At 45.1% G+C, this 19,963-nt stretch overlaps 1 protein-coding gene across 4 annotated transcripts in view; it reads left to right on the forward strand.

Annotated features, from left to right (window-relative positions):
• Positions 1–19,447, forward strand: part of MICU1 (mitochondrial calcium uptake 1) — a 260,802-nt gene extending 241,355 nt beyond the window's left edge. For all 4 annotated transcript variants that reach the window (XM_002820833.6, XM_063727353.1, XM_009245493.4 and 1 more), the window contains 2 exons: positions 10,847–10,936; positions 18,400–19,447. In XM_002820833.6, coding sequence (XP_002820879.3) covers positions 10,847–10,936; positions 18,400–18,560 — 251 coding nt within the window. In that variant the 3' untranslated portion in view covers positions 18,561–19,447. The remainder of the gene's footprint in view (positions 1–10,846; positions 10,937–18,399) is intronic.
• The last annotated feature ends 516 nt before the right edge of the window (positions 19,448–19,963 follow it).

Raw genomic sequence — 19,963 nt, forward strand, 5'->3', positions numbered from 1 at the left:
AAAAATACTTTAAAATTAGCCAGGCATGGTGGCACACACCTCTAGTCCCAACTACTTAGGAGGCTGAGGCAGGAGGATCTCTTGAGCCCAGGAGGTTGAGGGTACAGTGAGCTATGATCATGCTACTGCACTCCAGCCTGGGTGACAGAAAGAGACGCTGTATCAAAAAAAAAAAAAAAAAAAATTAGGTGGCAGGGGATGAGGGATGAGTGTGGCTCTATGTAAAGTAGAAGTTGAGGAACTTCAAAAAGACATTCCCTTGTCCGGGCACAGTGGCTCACGCCTGTAATCCCAGCACTTTAGGAGGCTAAAGCAGGCAGATCACCTGAGGTCAGGAGTTCAGGATGAGCCTGGCCAACATGGGGAAACCCCGTCTCTACTAAAAATACAAAAATTAGCCTGGTGTGGTGGTGGGCACCTGTAATCCCAGCTACTCAGAAGGCTGAGGTGGGATAATTGTTTGAACCCAGGAGGCAGAGGTTGTAGTGAGCCAAGATCACGCCACTGTACTCCAGCCTGGGCGACAGAGTGAGACTCCATCCCCCTCCAAAAAAAAAGACATTCCCAGTCATAAATGCCTTCCCCACTGGCCAGTTTCTGTGATTCAGAGTGTGGGCACAGCATAGCTGTGTTCTCTGCTCAGGATCTTAACAAGGATGAAATCGCAGTGTTGTTGGGGGGCCTTCATTTTCATCCAGAGTTCAGGGTCCTCTTCAGAGTTCTTTCCTGCTGTTGGCAGAATTCAGGTCCTTTCACTTGTAGGACCAAGGATTCCTTTTCCTTGCTGGCTGTTGGCCAGTCATTGCTCTCAGCAGGTGACTACAGCTCCTTGCCACCAGGCCCCTCACAGCATGGCAGCTCACTTCTTCAGAGCCAGCAACAAAATCTCTCGCCTCAGTCTGCTAAGATGGATTCTTACATAACATAGTTATGGGACTGACTAGCCCATCACCATTCTCATATACAGTAACCTCATCACAGGATTGTCATAGTCACAGGTTCTGCCCACCGGAGGAGAGGGGATTACACAGGACATGTGGACCAGAGGGTGGGAATACTGGGCGGGGGGCACCTCAGAATTCTGCTCAGCACACCAGCCATCATTTTAGAAACCTACACCTTTGGTTTTATTATTCAAGAGCTTCTGAAGATAGGGACATTTTAACTGATTTAAATTTTAGGGCTGGAAGATAACTTAAAAATCATTTTGTTTAAACCCTTACTTTGTTTTTTGGTTTTTTGTTTGTTTGGTTGGTTTTTTTGAGACAGAGTCTTGCTCTGTCACCTAGGCTAGAGTGCAGTGGCGTGATCTCAGCTCACTACAACCTCCGCCTCCTGGGTTCTAGTGATTCTCCTGTCTCAGCCTCCCAGGTAGCTGGGATTACAGGCACGCGCCACCACACCCAGATAATTTATATATTTTTAGTAGAGACAGGGTTTTACCATGTTGACCAGGCTGGTCTTGAACTCCTGACCTCAGGTGATCTGCCCAGCTCGGCCTCCCAAAGTGTTGGGATTACAGACATGAGCCACCGTGCCCAGCCTGCTTGTTTTTAACATTCATGAAGGGAAATGACTTGCTGAAATCACAGACCAGAAGTTCAGTTTCAGCGACTTCCACACCAGGGTTCTCATTAGTACCCTGGCACCTACTGCTGCTAGAAGGACCTAGAGAATTACATCGAGGACTCAATGCTTTTATGTGATGCCAGAAAGTGTGGCAAGTTCACAGCAAGAATGTAGGGAGAGCATACCCCAGACAGCCAAGACATGGCAGGAAGGCAGGAGTGTCACAAAGATATGTAAGGAAGAGATTACAACAGGAAAAAAGCTCCTATTTTATAAATTCTTTTAAAGTTTGTGGGAGGCAAGCTCTTGCACTTCAGTTCATCATTACATTTGGTAAAAACATTTATATGTGAAGAGGAGTGTTGGCCAGGATTCCATTCATTTAAGACAGAGTCATCAATTTTTAAAGTAAAATTATTCATGATGTAGGCAAGGAAGCTCAAATTCTGAAATAAATGTTTGCTTTATGAGGCATTTTCTCTGCAGAGGCCTGGTTTATTTTCCCAAATTTAAAGTCACTTAGCAATTCTAAAGATTGATTCTGGCTTATGATCACTTTGAATATATTATGATTTAGTAAAATTAGGTAAGTGCCCTAAGGAGGAGGAGAGCTGCTTTAGGGATTCATGATTACCATCATGAATTACATCACAAAGAGAAGAGATGGGGGTAGGATAAACTGTTAAAGCATCCACATAAATAGATAAGGAAAGACAAAATCAGCCAACATTACATCCCACTGAGGAAAAGATCAGAAAAAGAATGGTTACTAGAATTACATCAATATTGGGAAAGTGTAGAGAGGAGTATTTATTATAAGCATTGCTTCTTTCGGGGTTTCAAGGTTTACTACCTTGAGAAGCCTCGGAAGTTTTAATAAGACACTGTGGCTGGGCCCAGTGGCTCATAGCCTGTAATCCCAGCACTTTGGGAGGCCAAGGTGGGTGGTTCGCTTGAGCCCAGGAGTTCAAGACCAGCCTGGGCAACATGGTGAAACCCCATCTCTACAAAAAAAATACAAAAATTAGCCGGGCGTGGTGGCGTGAGCCTGTAGTCCTAGCTACTTCCGAGGCTGAGGCGGGAGGATCATTTGAGCCCAGGATGTTGATGCTGTGGTGAGCCGTGCCCTCACTACTGCACTCCAGCCTGAGCAACAGAGCAAGAACCTGTCTCAATTAAAAAAAATTTTTTTTTAATAAAATTTTTTAAAAATGCAAAAACTAGCCAGGTGTGGTGATCCACACCTGTAGTCCCAGTTACTAGGGAGGCTGAGGTGGGAGGATCAGGAGCCCAGGAGGCAGAGGTTGCAGTGAGCCATGATCTTGCCACAGCACTCTAGCCTGAGCAACAGAACCAAGACCCTGTCTCAAAAAAACAAACAAAAAAGACACTTGTAAAGGTGACTATTTAGTCTTTAATTTCAACAAACTGAATTTTAATGTATCAGTAGCTCTCAGTTTAGCCATCAGAGATTCAGACTCTGTTATAGCTGACCCCCACAGACCACAAAGGAAATAATTTTTTAAAGAGAAGGGGAAAAGTTACCTTCTTCTCAAGATTGAGATAAGAATAAATAAGGAACTGGTTAAATAAACAAGTAAATTATGATCCATCCTGTCAGTGGAATACTATGCAGCTATTGAAGGAAGCTGCTCACGTCCATCTGGAATTATTTCTAAGATATGTTGTTAAGTGAGTGAAGCAAAACAATATTTAGTACACCACCATTTTGTGGGAAAAGGGAAGAAGCAAATAGTACATATTTGATTTTATATCTACAAAGTATTTCTGGGGAAACTAGTGATATTGATTGTCTCTGAATGACTGGGTGACTGCGGTATAAGGTTGGGAGAGAGACTTCACCCCTTTTGTACCATTCAAATTTTGAAGCAGATGAATATATTAGCTAATCAAAAACATCTTTTTTTTTTTTTTTTTGAGACAGGGTCTTGGTCTGTTGCCTAGGTTGGAGTACAGTTGTGCAGTCACGGCTCACTGCAGACTTGAACTCCTGGGCTCAGGTAATCCTCCCACCTCAGTTTCCCAAGCAGTTAGGACTGCAGGAGCGCACCACCATGCCCAACTAATGTTTTTTAAAATTTTTCATAGAGATGGGGTCTTCCTCTATTGCCCAGGCTGGTCTCATTCTTGGCCTCCCAAACCACTAGGATTATAAGCATGAGCCACCACACCTGTCCTAATTAAAAACAACTTTTAAAATAAAGCTAACAGAATGAATATTTAAACAGTGTGAGAGGGAAAAGCAAGTTAACATTGGACGGAGTCTTGCTCTGTCGCCCAGGCTGGAGTGCAGTGGCATGATCTTGGCTCACTGCAGCCTCCGCCTCCCGGGTTCAAGTGATTCCCTTGCCTCAGCCTCCTGAGTAGCTGGGATTACAGGCGTGTGCCACCATGCCTGGCTAATTTTTGTATTTTTAGTAGAGACGGGGTTTCGCCATGTTGGCCAGTCTGGTCTTGAACTCCTAAGCTCAGATGATCTGCCTGCCTTGGCCTCACAAAGTGCTGGGATTACAGGCGTGAGCCACCACGCTTGGCCTGTTTTAAAGACTTTCTTGCAAGGAGACTTGACTAGTCCTCTGTAAGATTTCTTCTAATGTACTCGCCCCCTGCACCTTCTGTTCTAACTCTCTAATCAGGCCTTAGCACTCCTTCCTGCTTTTAATACTGTATTCAAACAGAAACCCCCAACCCACATCACTCACTACCATACATGTGCAGTTGGTCTCTTTTCTCCTTTAGAATTCAGATACAGGCCGGGCGCCGTGGTTCACGCCTGTAATCCCAGCACTTTGGGAGGTCTAGGCGGGTGGATCACCTGAGGTCAGGAGTTCGAGACCAGCCTGGCCAACATGGCGAAACCCTGTCTCTACTAAAAAAAAAAAAAAAAATTAGCTGGGCATGGTGGCAGGCGCCTGTAATCCCAGCTACTAGGGAGGCTGAGGCAGGAGAATCACTTAAACCCGGGAGGCAAGGTTGCAGTGAGCCGAGATCGCACCACTGCACTCCAGCCTGGGCAACAGAGCAAGACTCCGTCTCAAAAAAAAAAAAAAGAATTCAGATCCAAAATGTAACTCGTACCAAATACACACTATTCCATTATTTCCCATATGTGTGTATTAATATATCTGATATCTATCTCTTCTACGTGTTTCTCCATGTTAATGTGTGTGTGTGTGTGTGTGTGTGTGTATAGATATATATATACACAGTCTCCTCCACTAAACTGTGATTGTCCTATGGGTGTGTCAGCTGAAATCATTGACTACCTAATGGTGCTTGCAGAAATGCTAGCCCTTTGTGGAAAAGATGTGATGGGGACTTTTAATAAACCCAGATACAATGCTAGACAATGGCAATAAATCTTACTGCCAAGTTAGTTTGTACCAAATTAAGCGTGTAAGCCCATTGAAGCCATCATCTGAGATGATGCTCTCAGGCTCAGAAAACAGATCTTCTCCATGGTGTGTCCTCGAAGTTAGGAGCTAGGACTAGCAGCATCACCTCTGACAGTCAGGCAGCCTGAGTACACAGGGGGTCAATGGGCATAGGGCCTAAGAGCACCGTACAGAACAAGGAATTGTTATCATTTCCATTACTCGTCGACTGCATTGCTCTTGGCTCCTTAAATTGCTAGTTCTCCTAAATGTTGTCCTTTCCCCTCCCCTCACCCCAGAACTAGGTTAAAATGTGCATTTGTATTAACAAAAGATCACGGAAGGAGATATAAAAGACAGGACACATGCTCTTTAAGGAAATATCCTCCCCCTTGTTCCACCCAAAGCCATCTAGGGATGGACTTAAGAAAATAAGACATCTGCATCAGCCTTTCCAGGGCTGAAGCAGAACCATCTCCCCTCACTTAACCTTGGCCATCACCAGCCAGCTTTTGATTTTCTCCACTGCAGTCCAGTAAGGCAGGAATAGTACATGGCCACACAGCTTAGAGACTGTCAGCTCAACTTGTGGTACCACCTTTCCAAACACCTTTGCATTAGGAAGAGGCAGGTAGCTCCTTACTGGGTCATGCTGCCTAAAGCTGTATCTGTGCATCAGAGGCAGCTGTGGAGAAAAACTCCCAGGGCCACATTTGTTACATGTGCTTTTCATTGGATTGCTGTTGAATGCACTTTTTAAGTTGGCCCTAAAATTGTCGGTATGAGTTCCTAGGGAATACTCAGTGTCTTCCACTGTAGGAGGTAGTCAGATCCACGGCCAACCTATAATTAATGCTGGCGCCTCACAACTCCCAGTTATTCAATTATTCATCCCTCACCAAAAGGACTTGAGTATTTCCCATGTGACTTTTCTTTAATCTAAACCCTTTCTCCTTAGGGTGACAGATTCATGGAGGAATTGCTATTGTCCATATATGGAAGGGATCATGTGGACCCAGTGTGTATAGGGAAAGGGCACCAGCCAAAATTTGAGACCCAGCTCTGTTACCATCTAGCATTGTGACCCTGGGCAAATTATTTAACTTTACATTTCCTCTGAGGTATCTTCCAGTTCTAAGATTCTCTGATTCCAAGTGGACATTTGGGCTCTCATCACTCCAGAGCTCTTCTGTTTAACTATTGTGGTGAATAGATTTATGTATGTAGTTTCTGATATTATATCACACAAACTCAGGGTTTATTTTTACTGTTGAAATGGCCAGTCATTAATCATGCCGGAGAGTAAATTGGGGACCTGACACAACTCAGATTCTGCCTGGACTTTTTGAGTACCAGTTGAGCCCACTTCTACAAATTCTCTCCCATCCCAATCTAATAGGAATCACCCAGTCGCACTTAAACCCATTGTTCAGGCAGCTGGGCCAGATTTGTACAAAAATACATAGTATTTGGAAAGCTAGGCCTTTGCTGGGGTGCCTTCATGCTCCCTGTAGACGTCTTTCAGATTGGGAGCTGGAATCCCAACCATCAGTCAGCATCATCAAATAGGGAGGCCAGAATTCCAGTACCAACAACTGGTCTGCATAGAAAAGTCGAGATCTGGGAGGAAAACTTGTTCTGCTTGTTGCGATTATGACTCGATTCAGAGATATTGGAAGCAAATATGAATGAACCAACTCTCAGGACCAGCTGTCAAGCACTTGGCTTGTAATCTGCCGTCATCCCACTCATCCCAGGTGCTCCTAGTTTGACAGCTCACCAGCTAGTTAAACGTTGGCTTCCTGCACGACTCTGATTCATACCCCAGGGGCCTATAATGAGGATCTTGTACCAGGAAAGGGGACCCCAGCTAGGCTGTTTGCTAGCTAACATCCCAGTGGTTTGGGCTACAATAAGTTAGCAGCCCTAGTTCTTCCTCCTGTGGTAGGAAGGACACCAGAGCCCTCTCCATGTGAGATGGAACATAATCTATAACTTTCTGTGAAGAGATGGCATCTGTAATGAGGCATTCTTACTGGAGGCCTCCAGAAGTCCCTATTCTACAACCACTTAATACCAATTTAATGAGCCTCTCACTAGAAATTGTCAAGAGCTCTCACTGACATCCTTGAGTATTATTTAATTAATGGTTTATTTACAGGAAAGGGCACCATCTTCATGGGGAGAAGATGAGTACTTGAAATGTCAAGACAATTGCAGAAGGCTGTGCCCTGAGAGAATGGAAGAACTGGGAAAGAGAAAAGGAAGTTAGAAGCTTAAGGTTGATGTGAAATGCAGAAAAAGGAATGGTTAACAGAAAGTGTTCATGTTTATCTAATACAGAACAGGTTCTGATCCCCTTCTCAGGACACATTTCTGTGGCAGCGAAGAGTAAAGCTGTAGGCAATCACAGTTTAAGCGCTTCCAGTTCCTTCTGATCTCATTCTGTTTTCACTGAATAATCTTTTGAGGTTAATCTTCTGAGGTGAATGGAGTTTCCTTAGTAGCTTTCCTACTGGGAAGTATAATGACCAGCTGTCATCATTGTAGTTCTCTTAACAGTTACTATTCTTATTGCAAATTGGCCTGATTTCTGTTCCTTCTGTGGACAGTTTAGTTAGCAAGAATAAGTTCTTCCTGAGCCAAATCAAGTATCTAGATTTGTGAGGCTAAATTTCTAAACTCTAGAGCGCTACAGTCTTGTAGATTTCCCAACACACATCTCATGAATATCCACCACAATATCTTATACTTCAGTCTTTTAGTACCAAAGAATGTTAATTTCTTCTTCACCCTAACTCAGATCCTGGGAGAAAAGATGGTATATTTCCACCCCATCCTCACCCTCAGATTCTAGATGACACCAATAAACCCTTCTTTGTGCTAGTAAGCCACCTCAGCAGTTGTCTGGTGGCATCCCTCCACTTGAACATGAGAAAATTAAATCTAAAGAGATCAAATGACTCCATCCAGGTCACACAGCACGTTGGTGGTGGGGCCAGAACTGGAGCCCAGGTCCCGTTACTCCAAGCCTTGTTTTCTACCGCATTACCTTGCTCCTCTGCATTGCTCCAGTATTTGCATCTGCTGATGTTGAGGGCACTGTGGTGATGTATTAATTAATTCTTGCATTGCTATAAAGAACTACCTGAGACTGGGTAATTTATAAAGAAAAGAGGCTTAATTGGCTCACAGTTCCACAGGCTGTAAAGGAAGCATGACTGAGGAGGCCTCAGGAAACTTAAAATCCTGGTGAAGGGCGAAGAGGAAGGAGGCGCGTCTCACATGGCCAGAGCAGGAGGAAGAGAGAGAGGTGGGAGGTGCCACACACTTAACCAGATCTCATGAGAACTTGCTCACTATCATGAGAACAGCAAGGGGGAAATCTGCCCCCATGATCCAGTAACCTCCTACCAGGCCTCTCCTCCAACACTGGGGATTACCATTTGTTTTTGGATTTTCGGGGGTTTTTTGTTTTTGTTTTGCTTTTATGAGACAGAGTCTTGCTCTGTAACCGAGGCTGGAGTGCAGTGGCACAATCTTGGCTCACTGCAACCTCCGCCTCCCAGGTTCAAGCGATTCTCATGTCTCAGCCTCCTGAGTAGCTTGGACTATAGGTGTGCACCACCACACCCAGCTAATTTTTGTATTTATTTTAGTAGAGACAGGGTTTCACCATGTTGGCCAGGCTGGTCTCAAACTCCTGACCTCAGGTGATCCACCTGCCTCGGCCTCCCAAAGTGCTGGGATTACAGGTGTAAGCCACCATGCCTGGCCTGGGAATTACAATTTGACATGAGATTTGGGTGGGGGCACAAATCTAAACTGTATCAGGTAAATATATGGAGGTGTAGAGGCAAAGAAAAGATCAAATGCAAAAAAAATGACAAGATGGGCTGATAACAGGAACTGAAATTATAGGAATGCGATAAACAAGGCACAGTGGTTCTAGTTTAAGTTCACTTGGCTTCTGGATGAATCTAATGTGATGATTATAGAGAGCTCTTCATTACCAGCATAAATGGAAATTAATCCTTTCCTTTCTCTCATATTTTACCTCACTTAAAATGTGTCCAGAAGCAATAACATGATTTATAGGTGTAGCTAGACCAGGTTTGAGGATAAATGAGAGAGAAGGCAGTGGAAATTGCCTGGTCCTTCCTGTCTTGTCTTTCATGAGAACCCAATTCTAACATACTAGCTAGTGTTTGACAGTAAATGTCCGGGAAAGAGAAAACAGCAAGAGAAAAGTGATTTTTTGCTGAGGTCTAAAAATATATATTTTTTAAAAGAAAGATATGCATCCTGAACTATTGGCCGGGCATGCTGAGTGCGGTGGCTCACGCCTGTAATCCCAGCACTTTGAGAGGCCGAGGTGGGCAGATCATCTGAGGTCAGCAGTTCGAGACCACCCTGGCCAACATGATGAAACCCCGTCTCTACTAAAAATATAAAAATTAGCCAGGCGTGGTGGCGGGCACCAGTAGTCCCAGCTGCTCGGGAGGCTGAAGCAGGAGAATTGTTTGAACCTGGAAGGCAGCGGTTGCAGTGAGCCGAGATCGCGCCACAGCACTCCAGTCTGGTGGACAGAGTAAGACTCTGTCTCAAAAAAAAAAAAGAAAGATACGCATCCTGAACTATTAAGACAAGGGCCAGTGCATATCCCAATGGGCTCAGTTGGAAGAAGTCTGGTGCAAAACCAGTAGGGAGGAGGGACAGAGTTGGGCAGGGAGGGCTCACTGTGCAGGCACTTAGCTGTCATTCAGCCACCAAGGCGTGAAGCCTTAGTGTACTCACACCACAGACAAGCCTCCTTGTTCCACCACCCATTTGTATATTTCTATAAATATATATATATATAATATATAAAAATATATATGGCATAAAATGTGCCATTATAACCATTTTTAAATATACAAGTCAGTGGAATTACATTAATTACATTCACAATGTTATACAACCATCACCACTATTTTCAAAATTTTTCCATCACCCCAGACAGAAATTCTGTATACATAAAGCACTAACTCACCATTCCCCTCAGCCCATGATAACCTCTAATCTACTTTCTATCTACAAATTGAATATCAGGCACTTTTTATTTTTTGAGACAGTGTCTCACTCTGTTACACAGAGTGTTACTCCAGTAAGTAGTGCCATCTCAGCTCACTGAAACCTCTGCGTCCTGGGCTCAAGCTATCCTCTCACCTCAGCCTCCCAAGTAGCTGGTGCGCACCACCATGCCGGGCTAATTTTTGTATTTTTTGTAGAGACAGGGTTTCGCCATGTTGCCTCAGCCTCCCAAAGTGCTGGGATTACAGGTGTGAGCCACCACGCCTGGCCAGCCTAGGCATTCTTAATTAACTATACATACCTCCTAAAGTGTAGCAGCAGTAGAAAAGAACAGAACTTGAGGTGAAAAGGAGGGAGGTTATGAATAAAAACTCAATTATCATTTTCTTTTCTTTTTTTTTTTTTTTTGAAACGGAGTCTCACTGTCCCAGGCTGGAGAGCAGTGGCGTGATCTCCGCTCACTGCAGCCTCCGCCTCTCAGGTTCAAGCAATTCTCTGCCTCAGCCTCCCGAGTAGCTGGGATTACAGGCACTGGCTAATTTTTTGTATTTTTAGTAGAGACAGGGTTTCACCATCTTGGCCAGGCTGGTCTTGAAGTCCTGGCCTCAGGTGATCCACCCTCCTCGGCCTCCCATAGTGCTGGAATTACAGGCGTGAGCCACTGTGGCCAGCCTAACTTATCATTTTCTTAAATGTGACTTAAATGCAGTTGAAAACTTGTATTATAACTGAGTCGTTTTATCCCCTGAATCAGAGAAAGCAAAATGAAAGTCCCTCTCCTGTGCTAATGCACCTCTTTCTTTTTTCAGTGACCATGCAGCAGGTGGCCAGGACAGTGGCTAAAGTGGAGCTCTCAGACCACGTGTGTGATGTGGTGTTTGCACTCTTTGACTGTGATGGTGAGTGGGGCCCTCTGGAGCCGGGAGGGGAAACAGCCTAGCTGCCCTTAGAGGCCCTGTGTATAATGGAGCCTTGCATACAGCATCGGTATACCAGTCCATCCTCTTCAAGCTACCCACCTTTCACACATCAGCAGCTCAGCCCTCGGCATGATGATACTGAGAAATCGAACCCCTGGCCCTGGCTTGTGTTTTCCATTTCTTATAATTCCAATATGCCTATAGGCCTAAATTAATTTATGACCATAAGCATCTTAAAAATGGAAACAAAAATGTCAGACTCAACTTGCTACTTAGCAGATACGGAGCACTCAAGTATCTGAGTGTCTTTAGAAAGAAGACAGTACTGATCTCTCCACCACCCAGGGCACATTCCAGCCAGTCGCATTCCATCTCCATAGCATTCCAGCTCCACACAGTGGTCTGCTGTGTCTGTGGCCACTCTGCTCTGTCATTTAGCCCATTCAAGAGATCTGGTTCTGGTTTGACCTTGGCATTATTTTTTAGATGTGGTAGCTGATATACTAATAACAACAATAACAATGAATGCTTACACTTTTTCAGTGCTTACTATGAGCCACAAAGTTACTCTGCTCATTTAATCTTCTGACCTAGGTATTGTTATTGACCACTTTTTACTGATGAGAAAGCTGAGACCCAGAGAGGTTAAGTAAATTTCCTAAGGTCACAAAGATAATAGTATTTGGGAGGCTGAGGCAGGCGGATCACCTGAGGTCAGGAGTTCAAGACCAGCCTGGCCAACATGGTGAAACCCTGTCTCTATTAAAAATACAAAAATTAGCCAGGCACAGTGGTGCGTGCCTGAAATCCCAGCTACTCGAGAGGCTGAGGCAAGAGAATCACTTGAACCCGAGAGGCAGCAGGGAGCAGAGATCATGCCACAACACTCCAGCCTGGGTGACAGAGCGAGACTCTATCTCAAAAAAAAAAAAAAAAAAAAAATAGTAGATGGCAAAACCAGGATTTGAACTAAAACTGTACTGCCCCCTCTGTTTTATTTACTATATTACCACCCTCTCTTACCCCACAGCCAGTATTTGTTGTTCATCATCCTCCAGAAAGCTGGGCTAATGGAATTCAAGAGCCTGCTCAAAAGCTCCTGCCTATGGAGCTTCCCTTTTGGTCCCAGCATAAGAATCACTTCTGGGCTTTTTTATTCCTTAACTTGGTTCCCTGAGCTTTTTAAGGGTAGTTGCAAGTCCTTTTCACCTTCCTACCCCTCATAGGACCTTGGATAGTACTTCTCACGTAATAGGTGTTCATTAACTTGAATTATTTATGTTATTAAGTTGAACTTGAGTTATTTAAATCTCTAGCCTTGGCCTGGCGTGGTGGCTCATACCTGTAATCCCAGCACTTTAGGAGGCTAAGGTAGGAAGATTGCTTGAGCCCAGGAGTTTGAGACCAGCCTGGGCAATATAGTAAGACCTCGTCTCTACAAAAAAATTTAAAAATTAGCCAGGCATGGTAGCACATGTGTGCCTGTAGTCCCAGCTACTCAGGAGGCTGAAGTGAGAGGATCGCTTGAAGCTGGGAAGTCAAGGCTGCAGTGAGCCATGATCGCACCACTGCACTCCAGCCTGGGTGACAGAGTGAGACCCTGTCTCAAAAAATACAATTAAATAAATAAAATAAATCTCCAGCCTATACCCACAAAACTAAGGTTGAACTCAAAGGAAGCCCTGGGGCTAGGTTAAAGAGATGGCCTCACTCTCAGGTAGGGGCAGGTTTATTCTCTAGAGCTGCCCTGTCCACAGTATGATACCACCAAGGTACATGTGGCTATTAGCTACATTTAAATTTAAACTAGCTAGTGGCTACTGTATTGAATAGCACAAATATAAAACATTTCCCACATTGCAGAGAGTTCTAATGCACAGCACTGCTGTAGACATATATTAGCTTTCTCCAGATTTTTGTTTTCACTCCAATCACTTCTAGGTGGTTTAAATTTTTTCCAAAAAACATTTATTTTTATTATTTTTATAATTTTTGAAGCCAATATCCAAGAGCTGGTCTGTGAAGTAAATATGGGAATAAATGCAACTAGCTTCTCAAGTCCCCCCTTTTCCCAAGAAGTCCTGGAAAATGATGTTTGATTTTCTAGCTTTTTAGAAAGAGGCTCTGTCAATATCTACTTAAATCACCTTTGGAAAATTATTTAACATCTCTGAGATTTATTTTCTTAATCTAGAAAGAAAAAAGTATACTTAACAAAAAGCCATTGTTATTTTTACCACTTCAAGATCTTAGGTCAAAATGCCAAAGGAAAGCCTGTAGAGTGGCTCACAACCGTAATGCCAGCAACTTGGGAGGCTGAGATGGGAAGATCGCTTGAGGCCAGGAGTTCAAGACCAGCTTAGGCAACATAGCGAGATCCCATCTCTACAAAAAATAAGTTTAGCCAAGGTGTGGTAGTGTGTGCGTGTAGTTCTAGCTACTGGAAAGCTGAGGTGTGAGGATCACTTGAGCCCAGGAGTTTGAGACTGTAGTGAGGTATGATCCTAGTGCTGCACTCCAGCTTGGGCAACAGAGCAAGACCTCATCTCAAAAAAAAAAAAAAAAAAAAAAAAAAGAACAAACAAAATAAAGTGCCAGGGGATGGAGAATTCGATTTTCAAATAGACTTCATCACAGATTTTAGAATTGAATTCACAAGTCACACATGCATGCCAATAACATACAGTTATAGACCTGGTTCACAGTAACAAAATCCACTCATAGTGGTCTTGTGGTCATCTCTGTCCTTATAGAAGCAGAAGGTAAACCCATAGTAGTTTGAATGAAGTGACTTCATATTTTTTCATTTTCAAGCTTTCTTTTTCTATTTTGTTTTTGTTTTTGTTTTGTTTTGTTTTGTTTTGTTTTGTTTTGTTTTTTTGAGGCTCACTCTTGTTGCCCAGGCTGGAGTGCAACAGCAACAGCACGATCTTGGTTCACTGCACCCTCTGCCTCCTGAGGTCAAGCTCTTGTTGCCCAGGCTGGAGTGCAATGGCATGATCTCGGCTCACTGCAACCTCCGCCTCCTGGGTTCAAGCAATTCTCCTGCTTCAGCCTCCCGAGTAACTGGGATTACAGGCGCCCACCACCACACCCAGCTAATTTTTTTTGGTATTTTTAGTAGAGACAGGGTTTCACCCTGTTGACCAGGCTGGTCTTGAACTCCTGACCTCAGGTGATCCACCTGCTCAGCCTCCCAAAGTGCTGGGATTACAGGCATGAGCCACCGCACCCAGCCTCAAGCTTCTTTTTATACAAAGTGTAAGAATCCTGTTTAGAATTTTGTTCTCTTAATTACATTTTTTTTAATTTGTTTTTATTTTTTTAGAGAGAGGTCTCACTATGTTTTCTAGGCTGGCCTCAAACTCCTGACTAAAGTAGTCCTCCCTTCTTGGCCTCCCAAAATGGTGGGGTTACAGGCGTGAGCCACCACACCTGCTTTGTCACCAGGCAGGAGTGTGGTGGTGTGATCATAGCTCACTGTAACCTCAAACTCCTGAGTTCAAGTGATACCCTCACCTCAACCTCTTGAGTAGCTTTGGAGGCACATGCCACCACACCCAGCTAATTTTTTTTTAATTTTTTTGTAGAGAAGGGGTCTTGCTATGTTGCCCAGGCTTGTCTCAAACTTCTGGCCTAAAGCTGTCCTCTTGCTTTGGCCTCCTGAGTTGCTGAGATTACAAGCATGAGCTGCCACACCTGGCCTACATTTCTTTTTTTCTTTTTTTTTTTTTTTTTTTCGAGACAGCATCTTGCTCTGTTGCCCAGGCTGGAGTGCAGGGGCACAATGTTGGCTCACTGCAACCCCCACCTTTCAGACTCAAGCAATTCTCCCACTTCAGCCTCCCAAGTAGCTGGGACTACAGGCAGGCACCACCATGCTCTGCTATTTTTTAACTTTTTGTAGAGACAAGGTCTCACTATATTGCTCATGCTGGTCTTGAACTCCTGGGCTCAAATGATCCTCCCACCTCAACCTCCCAAAGTGCTGAGATTACAGGTGTGAGCCACCATGCCCCACCTTGGCCTATATATATATTTTTTTTTTCTTTGAGATGGAGTTTCACTCTTGTTGCCCAGGCTGGAGTGCAATGGCACAGTCATGGTTCACGGCAACCTCTGCCTCCTGGGGTCAAGCAATTCTCCTGCTTCAGCCTCCCAAGTAGCTGGGATTACAGGTGCCCACGACCACGCCTGGCTAATTTTTCGTATTTTTAGTAGAGATGGGGTTTCACCATGTTGGCCAGGCTGGTCTCGAACTTCTGACCTTAGGTTCTCCACCCGTCTCGGCCTCCCAAAGTGCTGGGATTACAGGCATGAGGCACCGCGCCCGGCCTCGGCGTACATTCTTGATAAGCCAAATTATTCATTACTTTTCAGCCAAGCAAGGCTTTTTTTCTTTTTTTTTGAGACGGAGTCTCACTCTGTTGCCCAGGCTGGAGTGCAGTGGTGCGATCTCGGCTCACTGCAAGCTCCGCCTCCCAAGTTCACGCCATTCTCCTGCCTCAGCCTCCCGAGTAGCTGGGACTACAGGCACCCGCCATCACACCCAGCTATTTTTTTTGTATTTTTAGTAGAGACGGGGTTTCACCGTGTTAGCCAGGATGGTCTCGATCTCCTGACCTCGTGATCCGCCCATCTCGGCCTCCCAAAGTGCTGGGATTATAGGCATGAGCCACTGCACCCAGCCCAAGCAAGGCTATTTTTTAAACTTTTTATTATATTGCAATATAATATACATATGGAAAAGTACAATTTTTTTTTTTTTTTTTGAGACAGAGGCTCACTCTGTCACCCAGGCTGGAGTGCAGTGATGCCATCTCTGCTCACTGCAACCTCCACCTCCCAGATTCAAATGATTCTTATGCCTCAACCTCCCAAGTAGCTGGGATTACAGGCGCCCACCACCATGCCCAGCTAATTTTTTGTATTTTTAGTAGAGACAGGGTTTTACCATGTTGGCCAGGCTGCTCTTGAACTCCTGGCCTTAAGCAATCTGCCCGCCTCGGCCTCCCAAAGTGCTGTGATTACAAGCGTGACTCACTGTGCCCAGCCTGAAGTACAAATATCTTAAGTGTACAGCTTGGTAAATTTTTAAAAAGCTGAACACACTTGTATAACCAGCATTATTTAGAAACATCACATTACCAGGACTACACAGCCCCACTTGGTACCTCCGGTCACTTCCTTCCCCAAGAGTCACCACTTTTCTGACTTCTAGTAACACAGTTTTACCTTTGTACTTTATATAAATAAGCCAAGTGTTTTTTTGTTTTGGTTTTGGGTTTTGATTTGTTGGGTTTGGTTTTGGGTTTTGTCTTGCTGTGGGGGTTTCCTGTCTCTGAGGATGCCCATACTCTCTTCAGCCAGAAAACATGAGCCAGTTTAGGTTTTGGGTACTCTACAGAAGTAAACCATTTATTCCTTCTTTCCACACTTCCCAGACCAATCATGAGTAGAGGTAGGTTTGTGGGTTTCCTGCTATCTTATCACCACCAGTAATGGGTGTCATTATTTTAATCAACAGGCCCCTGGGTGTCTTGCAAAGGGTGACTGTACCTCTGCTATTACAGTGGTTACTGTGCTGTGTGGCTTGGGTGGTTTCTAATTAAAACAGATGCTCTTGGCCGGGCGCAGTGTCTCACGCCTGTAATCCCAGCACTTTGGGAGGCCAAGGCGGGCGGATCACGAGGTCAGGAGATTGAGACCATCCTGGCTAACATGGTGAAACCCGTCTCTACTAAAAATACAAAAAAAATTAGCCGGGCATGATGGTGGGCGCCTGTGGTCCCAGCTACTTGGGAGGCTGAGGCAGGAGAATGGCATGAACCTGGGAGGCGGTACTTGCAGTGATCTGAGATCGCACCACTGCACTCCAGCCTGGGTGACAGAGCAAGACTCCATCTCAAAAAAATATATATATATACAAAAATTAGCTGGGCATGGTGGCACGCGCCTCTAGTCGCAGCTACTCGGGAGGCTGAGGCAGGGGAATCACTTGAACCTGGGAGGCAGTGGTTTCAGTGAGCTGAGATCACGCCACTGCACTCCAGCCTGGGCAACAGAGCAAGACTCTGTCTCAAAACAAACAAACAACAACAACAACAAAAAAAACAGATGCTCTCCAAAGTTTCTTCCAGCCCTCTGACACTGAAGAGGGTGGATTGGGAAACCATGAGAAAATGGGCTCGATCCAAAGCCTAAGTTTGATTTTGGTTTTCACCACGAAACCCCCTCACCATCTCTCCATTACAGTAGAGAGACTATTGCAGCAGTCTCCTAACTGACCCCCATATTCCAGGTGTGCCACCTTCCAATCCATCCTCACACAGCCAGCCAGAAAAATCTGTGCAAAATGGAAATCTGCCTATTTCTTACTCCCCTGCTTCCAGTTTTTTTCTGATGTTCCATTGCCTGGAAGAGAAAGTGCCAGCCCTTTAGGAGCAATACAGACCCTGGGGGACCTGTCTCCTGCCCACCTCTTTTTTTTTTTTCCCAAGAGACATGGTCTCACTGTGTCACCCAGGCTGGAGTGCAGTGGTCATCATAGCACACTGCAGCCTTGAGCTCCTGGTGATTGCTGCAATCACCGGGTGGTAATCAAGCGATCTTCCTGCCTTAGCCTCCCAAGTAGCTGGGACTACAGGTGTCCACCACCATGCCCAGTTAATTTGAAAAAAATTTTTAGAGACAGGGTCTCGCTATGTTGTCTAGGCTGGTCTTAAACTCTTGACCTCAAGAGATCCTCCTGCCTCAGCCTCCCAAGTAGCTAGGAAATCAACCACAAGCCACCACACTCAGCTCCCTGCCTTCCTCCTTAGTTTACTTCCCATACACCTGCTTCTTTAGTGTCCAGCAATACCTAACTGCCTACTTGCAGTTCCCTGACAGCCACGCTGTATCCTGCCTGTACCCATGCTTATGCTGCTTCTCCTCCCTGGAATGCCTCCCCCATCTCCCCTTAACTTGGCCAATTGCTGCTAATCCTGTGAGATTCTACTCAGGAGTCACTTCCAGAAAGCCTTTACTATCTATACTTGCAATACCCTCAGCCAGGGTGGGAGATTCTTCCTCTGTGCCCCCATAGCATCCTCTGTTTACCCCACACTGTGATATAATAATTTGTCTCTCCTACAACCTGGGAGTATTTCAAGGGACAAAGCACAAAGCTCATTTATCTTCTTGTTCTAAACACTTGGCACAAGACCTGGCATATACTGTATTTTCATTCAACTTTTGTCACACTACACTGAACTGTCACTGAGTTGCAGTCGGAAATATCGAGGAAGGAATAAACTAATGAATTCTAAGATAAGAGAATTGAGTTTGGCTGTTGAGAATGTCTGGGCTTTGGAATCCACTTTGTGTGGACAATGGAATTTTCTCAGTGGCGTTGTTCCAAGGCCAACATTTATCCCTGTTGTGTTTGCCTCTTCCTCTAGGCAATGGCGAGCTGAGCAATAAGGAATTTGTTTCCATCATGAAGCAACGGCTGATGAGAGGCCTGGAAAAGCCCAAAGACATGGGTTTCACTCGCCTCATGCAGGCCATGTGGAAATGTGCACAGGAAACTGCCTGGGACTTCGCTTTACCCAAACAGTAACCCCACACTGCAAGAGGGGACCTCTCCACGCCCAGTACCCCGGACCCCCTCCGCAGAGTCTCGGCAGAGCCCTTTGTGCTGCTGCTTCTAGAAGTAGTCTCCCTTCCTCCCTGGATGACCTCAGGACTCTCTCGGTTTCCCCTCTTTACCCTTCCCCGTCCCCGTGTTCTGCTGGATTCTGATTCTGCCCAATGAGTATCCCCATAGGTTCTCAAAAACATGAACAAGTCTGAAAAGCTCAGACATTTGTCAGCCTCAACAGCACTACCCATTCAAGCATCCTGTGGATAAAGAATGCAGGGAACCATCCACACACCTGCCAACCCTGGGAAGCATCCAGTTCTCAAATCGTTTTTGCTATGGATTTATACTAACAAGAACATTCCTTGACTTCCCTCCTGCTGGTGTTTTAAAGCCACAAGTAGGGAAGATATCTGGCAGGCTGTGATGATAGATAAAGAAGTCTGGTCTTAAACTGTGATGTCTGTGATGATAAATAATGATGAGGATGACCTAGGCACCCTACGCTAGTGTGAGAAGCCTGTATCCCAGGAAGGATCTGTGTTAGTCCCTGGGATGGCTCCGAGTCCTGCTCTAGGAAGGCAGCGTGCTCAGTGGGAACACAGCAAGATTCAGAATTTAAAGTAGTTGCTTCATGGCTGTGTGCACTCCCTTTTCTTCCTCGCAGCCTCCCTAAGATGACTCCAGTGTGACCCTGTGCTTAGTGAGCAATAGTGATTGAGTTCATGTTCCCTGCAAGTGCCATTTCCCCTCCAGGATGGGCCTCTAAAGCTGAGGACTGGCTTAGAGCCTGTTTGCCCTCTGTCTTAAACAATTGTAAAATATCACTTAAATTATAACCATTTGCAATAAACATCCCCAAAGTTCCCTGTCTTCTTTATTTTAGGGTCCTCTGGGCCCTTTTCATTTTATGTCCCCACTGGGTTTGAGATCTTGCTGGAAGCAGACCTGTTTTCTTTCTACCAGAGTCTGGTTGTTTCTGATGAAGGGCAGCTTTGGGCACAGACAAAAAGTGAGGGCTTTTGGAAGTTAGTGGTGGCATTGTCCCCGCACAGTTTGGTTAGCATTTCATTCTGGGCCAAGATACACAGTCCTTGCTTATTCATGCCCCACAGTAAAGAACTAAGATGGGGAGTATGTGAGGAATCATCTAGTGTGGTGGACCTAAGTTGTGTGGGGTTTTTTGTTTTTGCTTTTGTTTTGAGACAGGGTCTCGCTCTGCAACCCAGGCTGGAATGCAGTGGCACAATCCTGGCTCACCACAACCTCTGCCTCCCAGGCTCAAGCCATCCTCCCACCTCGGCCTCCTGAGTAGCTGGGACTATAGGTGCATGCCACCGCACCTGGCTAATTTTTGTATTTTTTGTAGAGACAGAGTTTTG

Source organism: Pongo abelii, chromosome 8, assembly GCF_028885655.2.
Source record: "Pongo abelii isolate AG06213 chromosome 8, NHGRI_mPonAbe1-v2.0_pri, whole genome shotgun sequence".
Lineage (NCBI taxonomy): Eukaryota > Metazoa > Chordata > Mammalia > Primates > Hominidae > Pongo > Pongo abelii.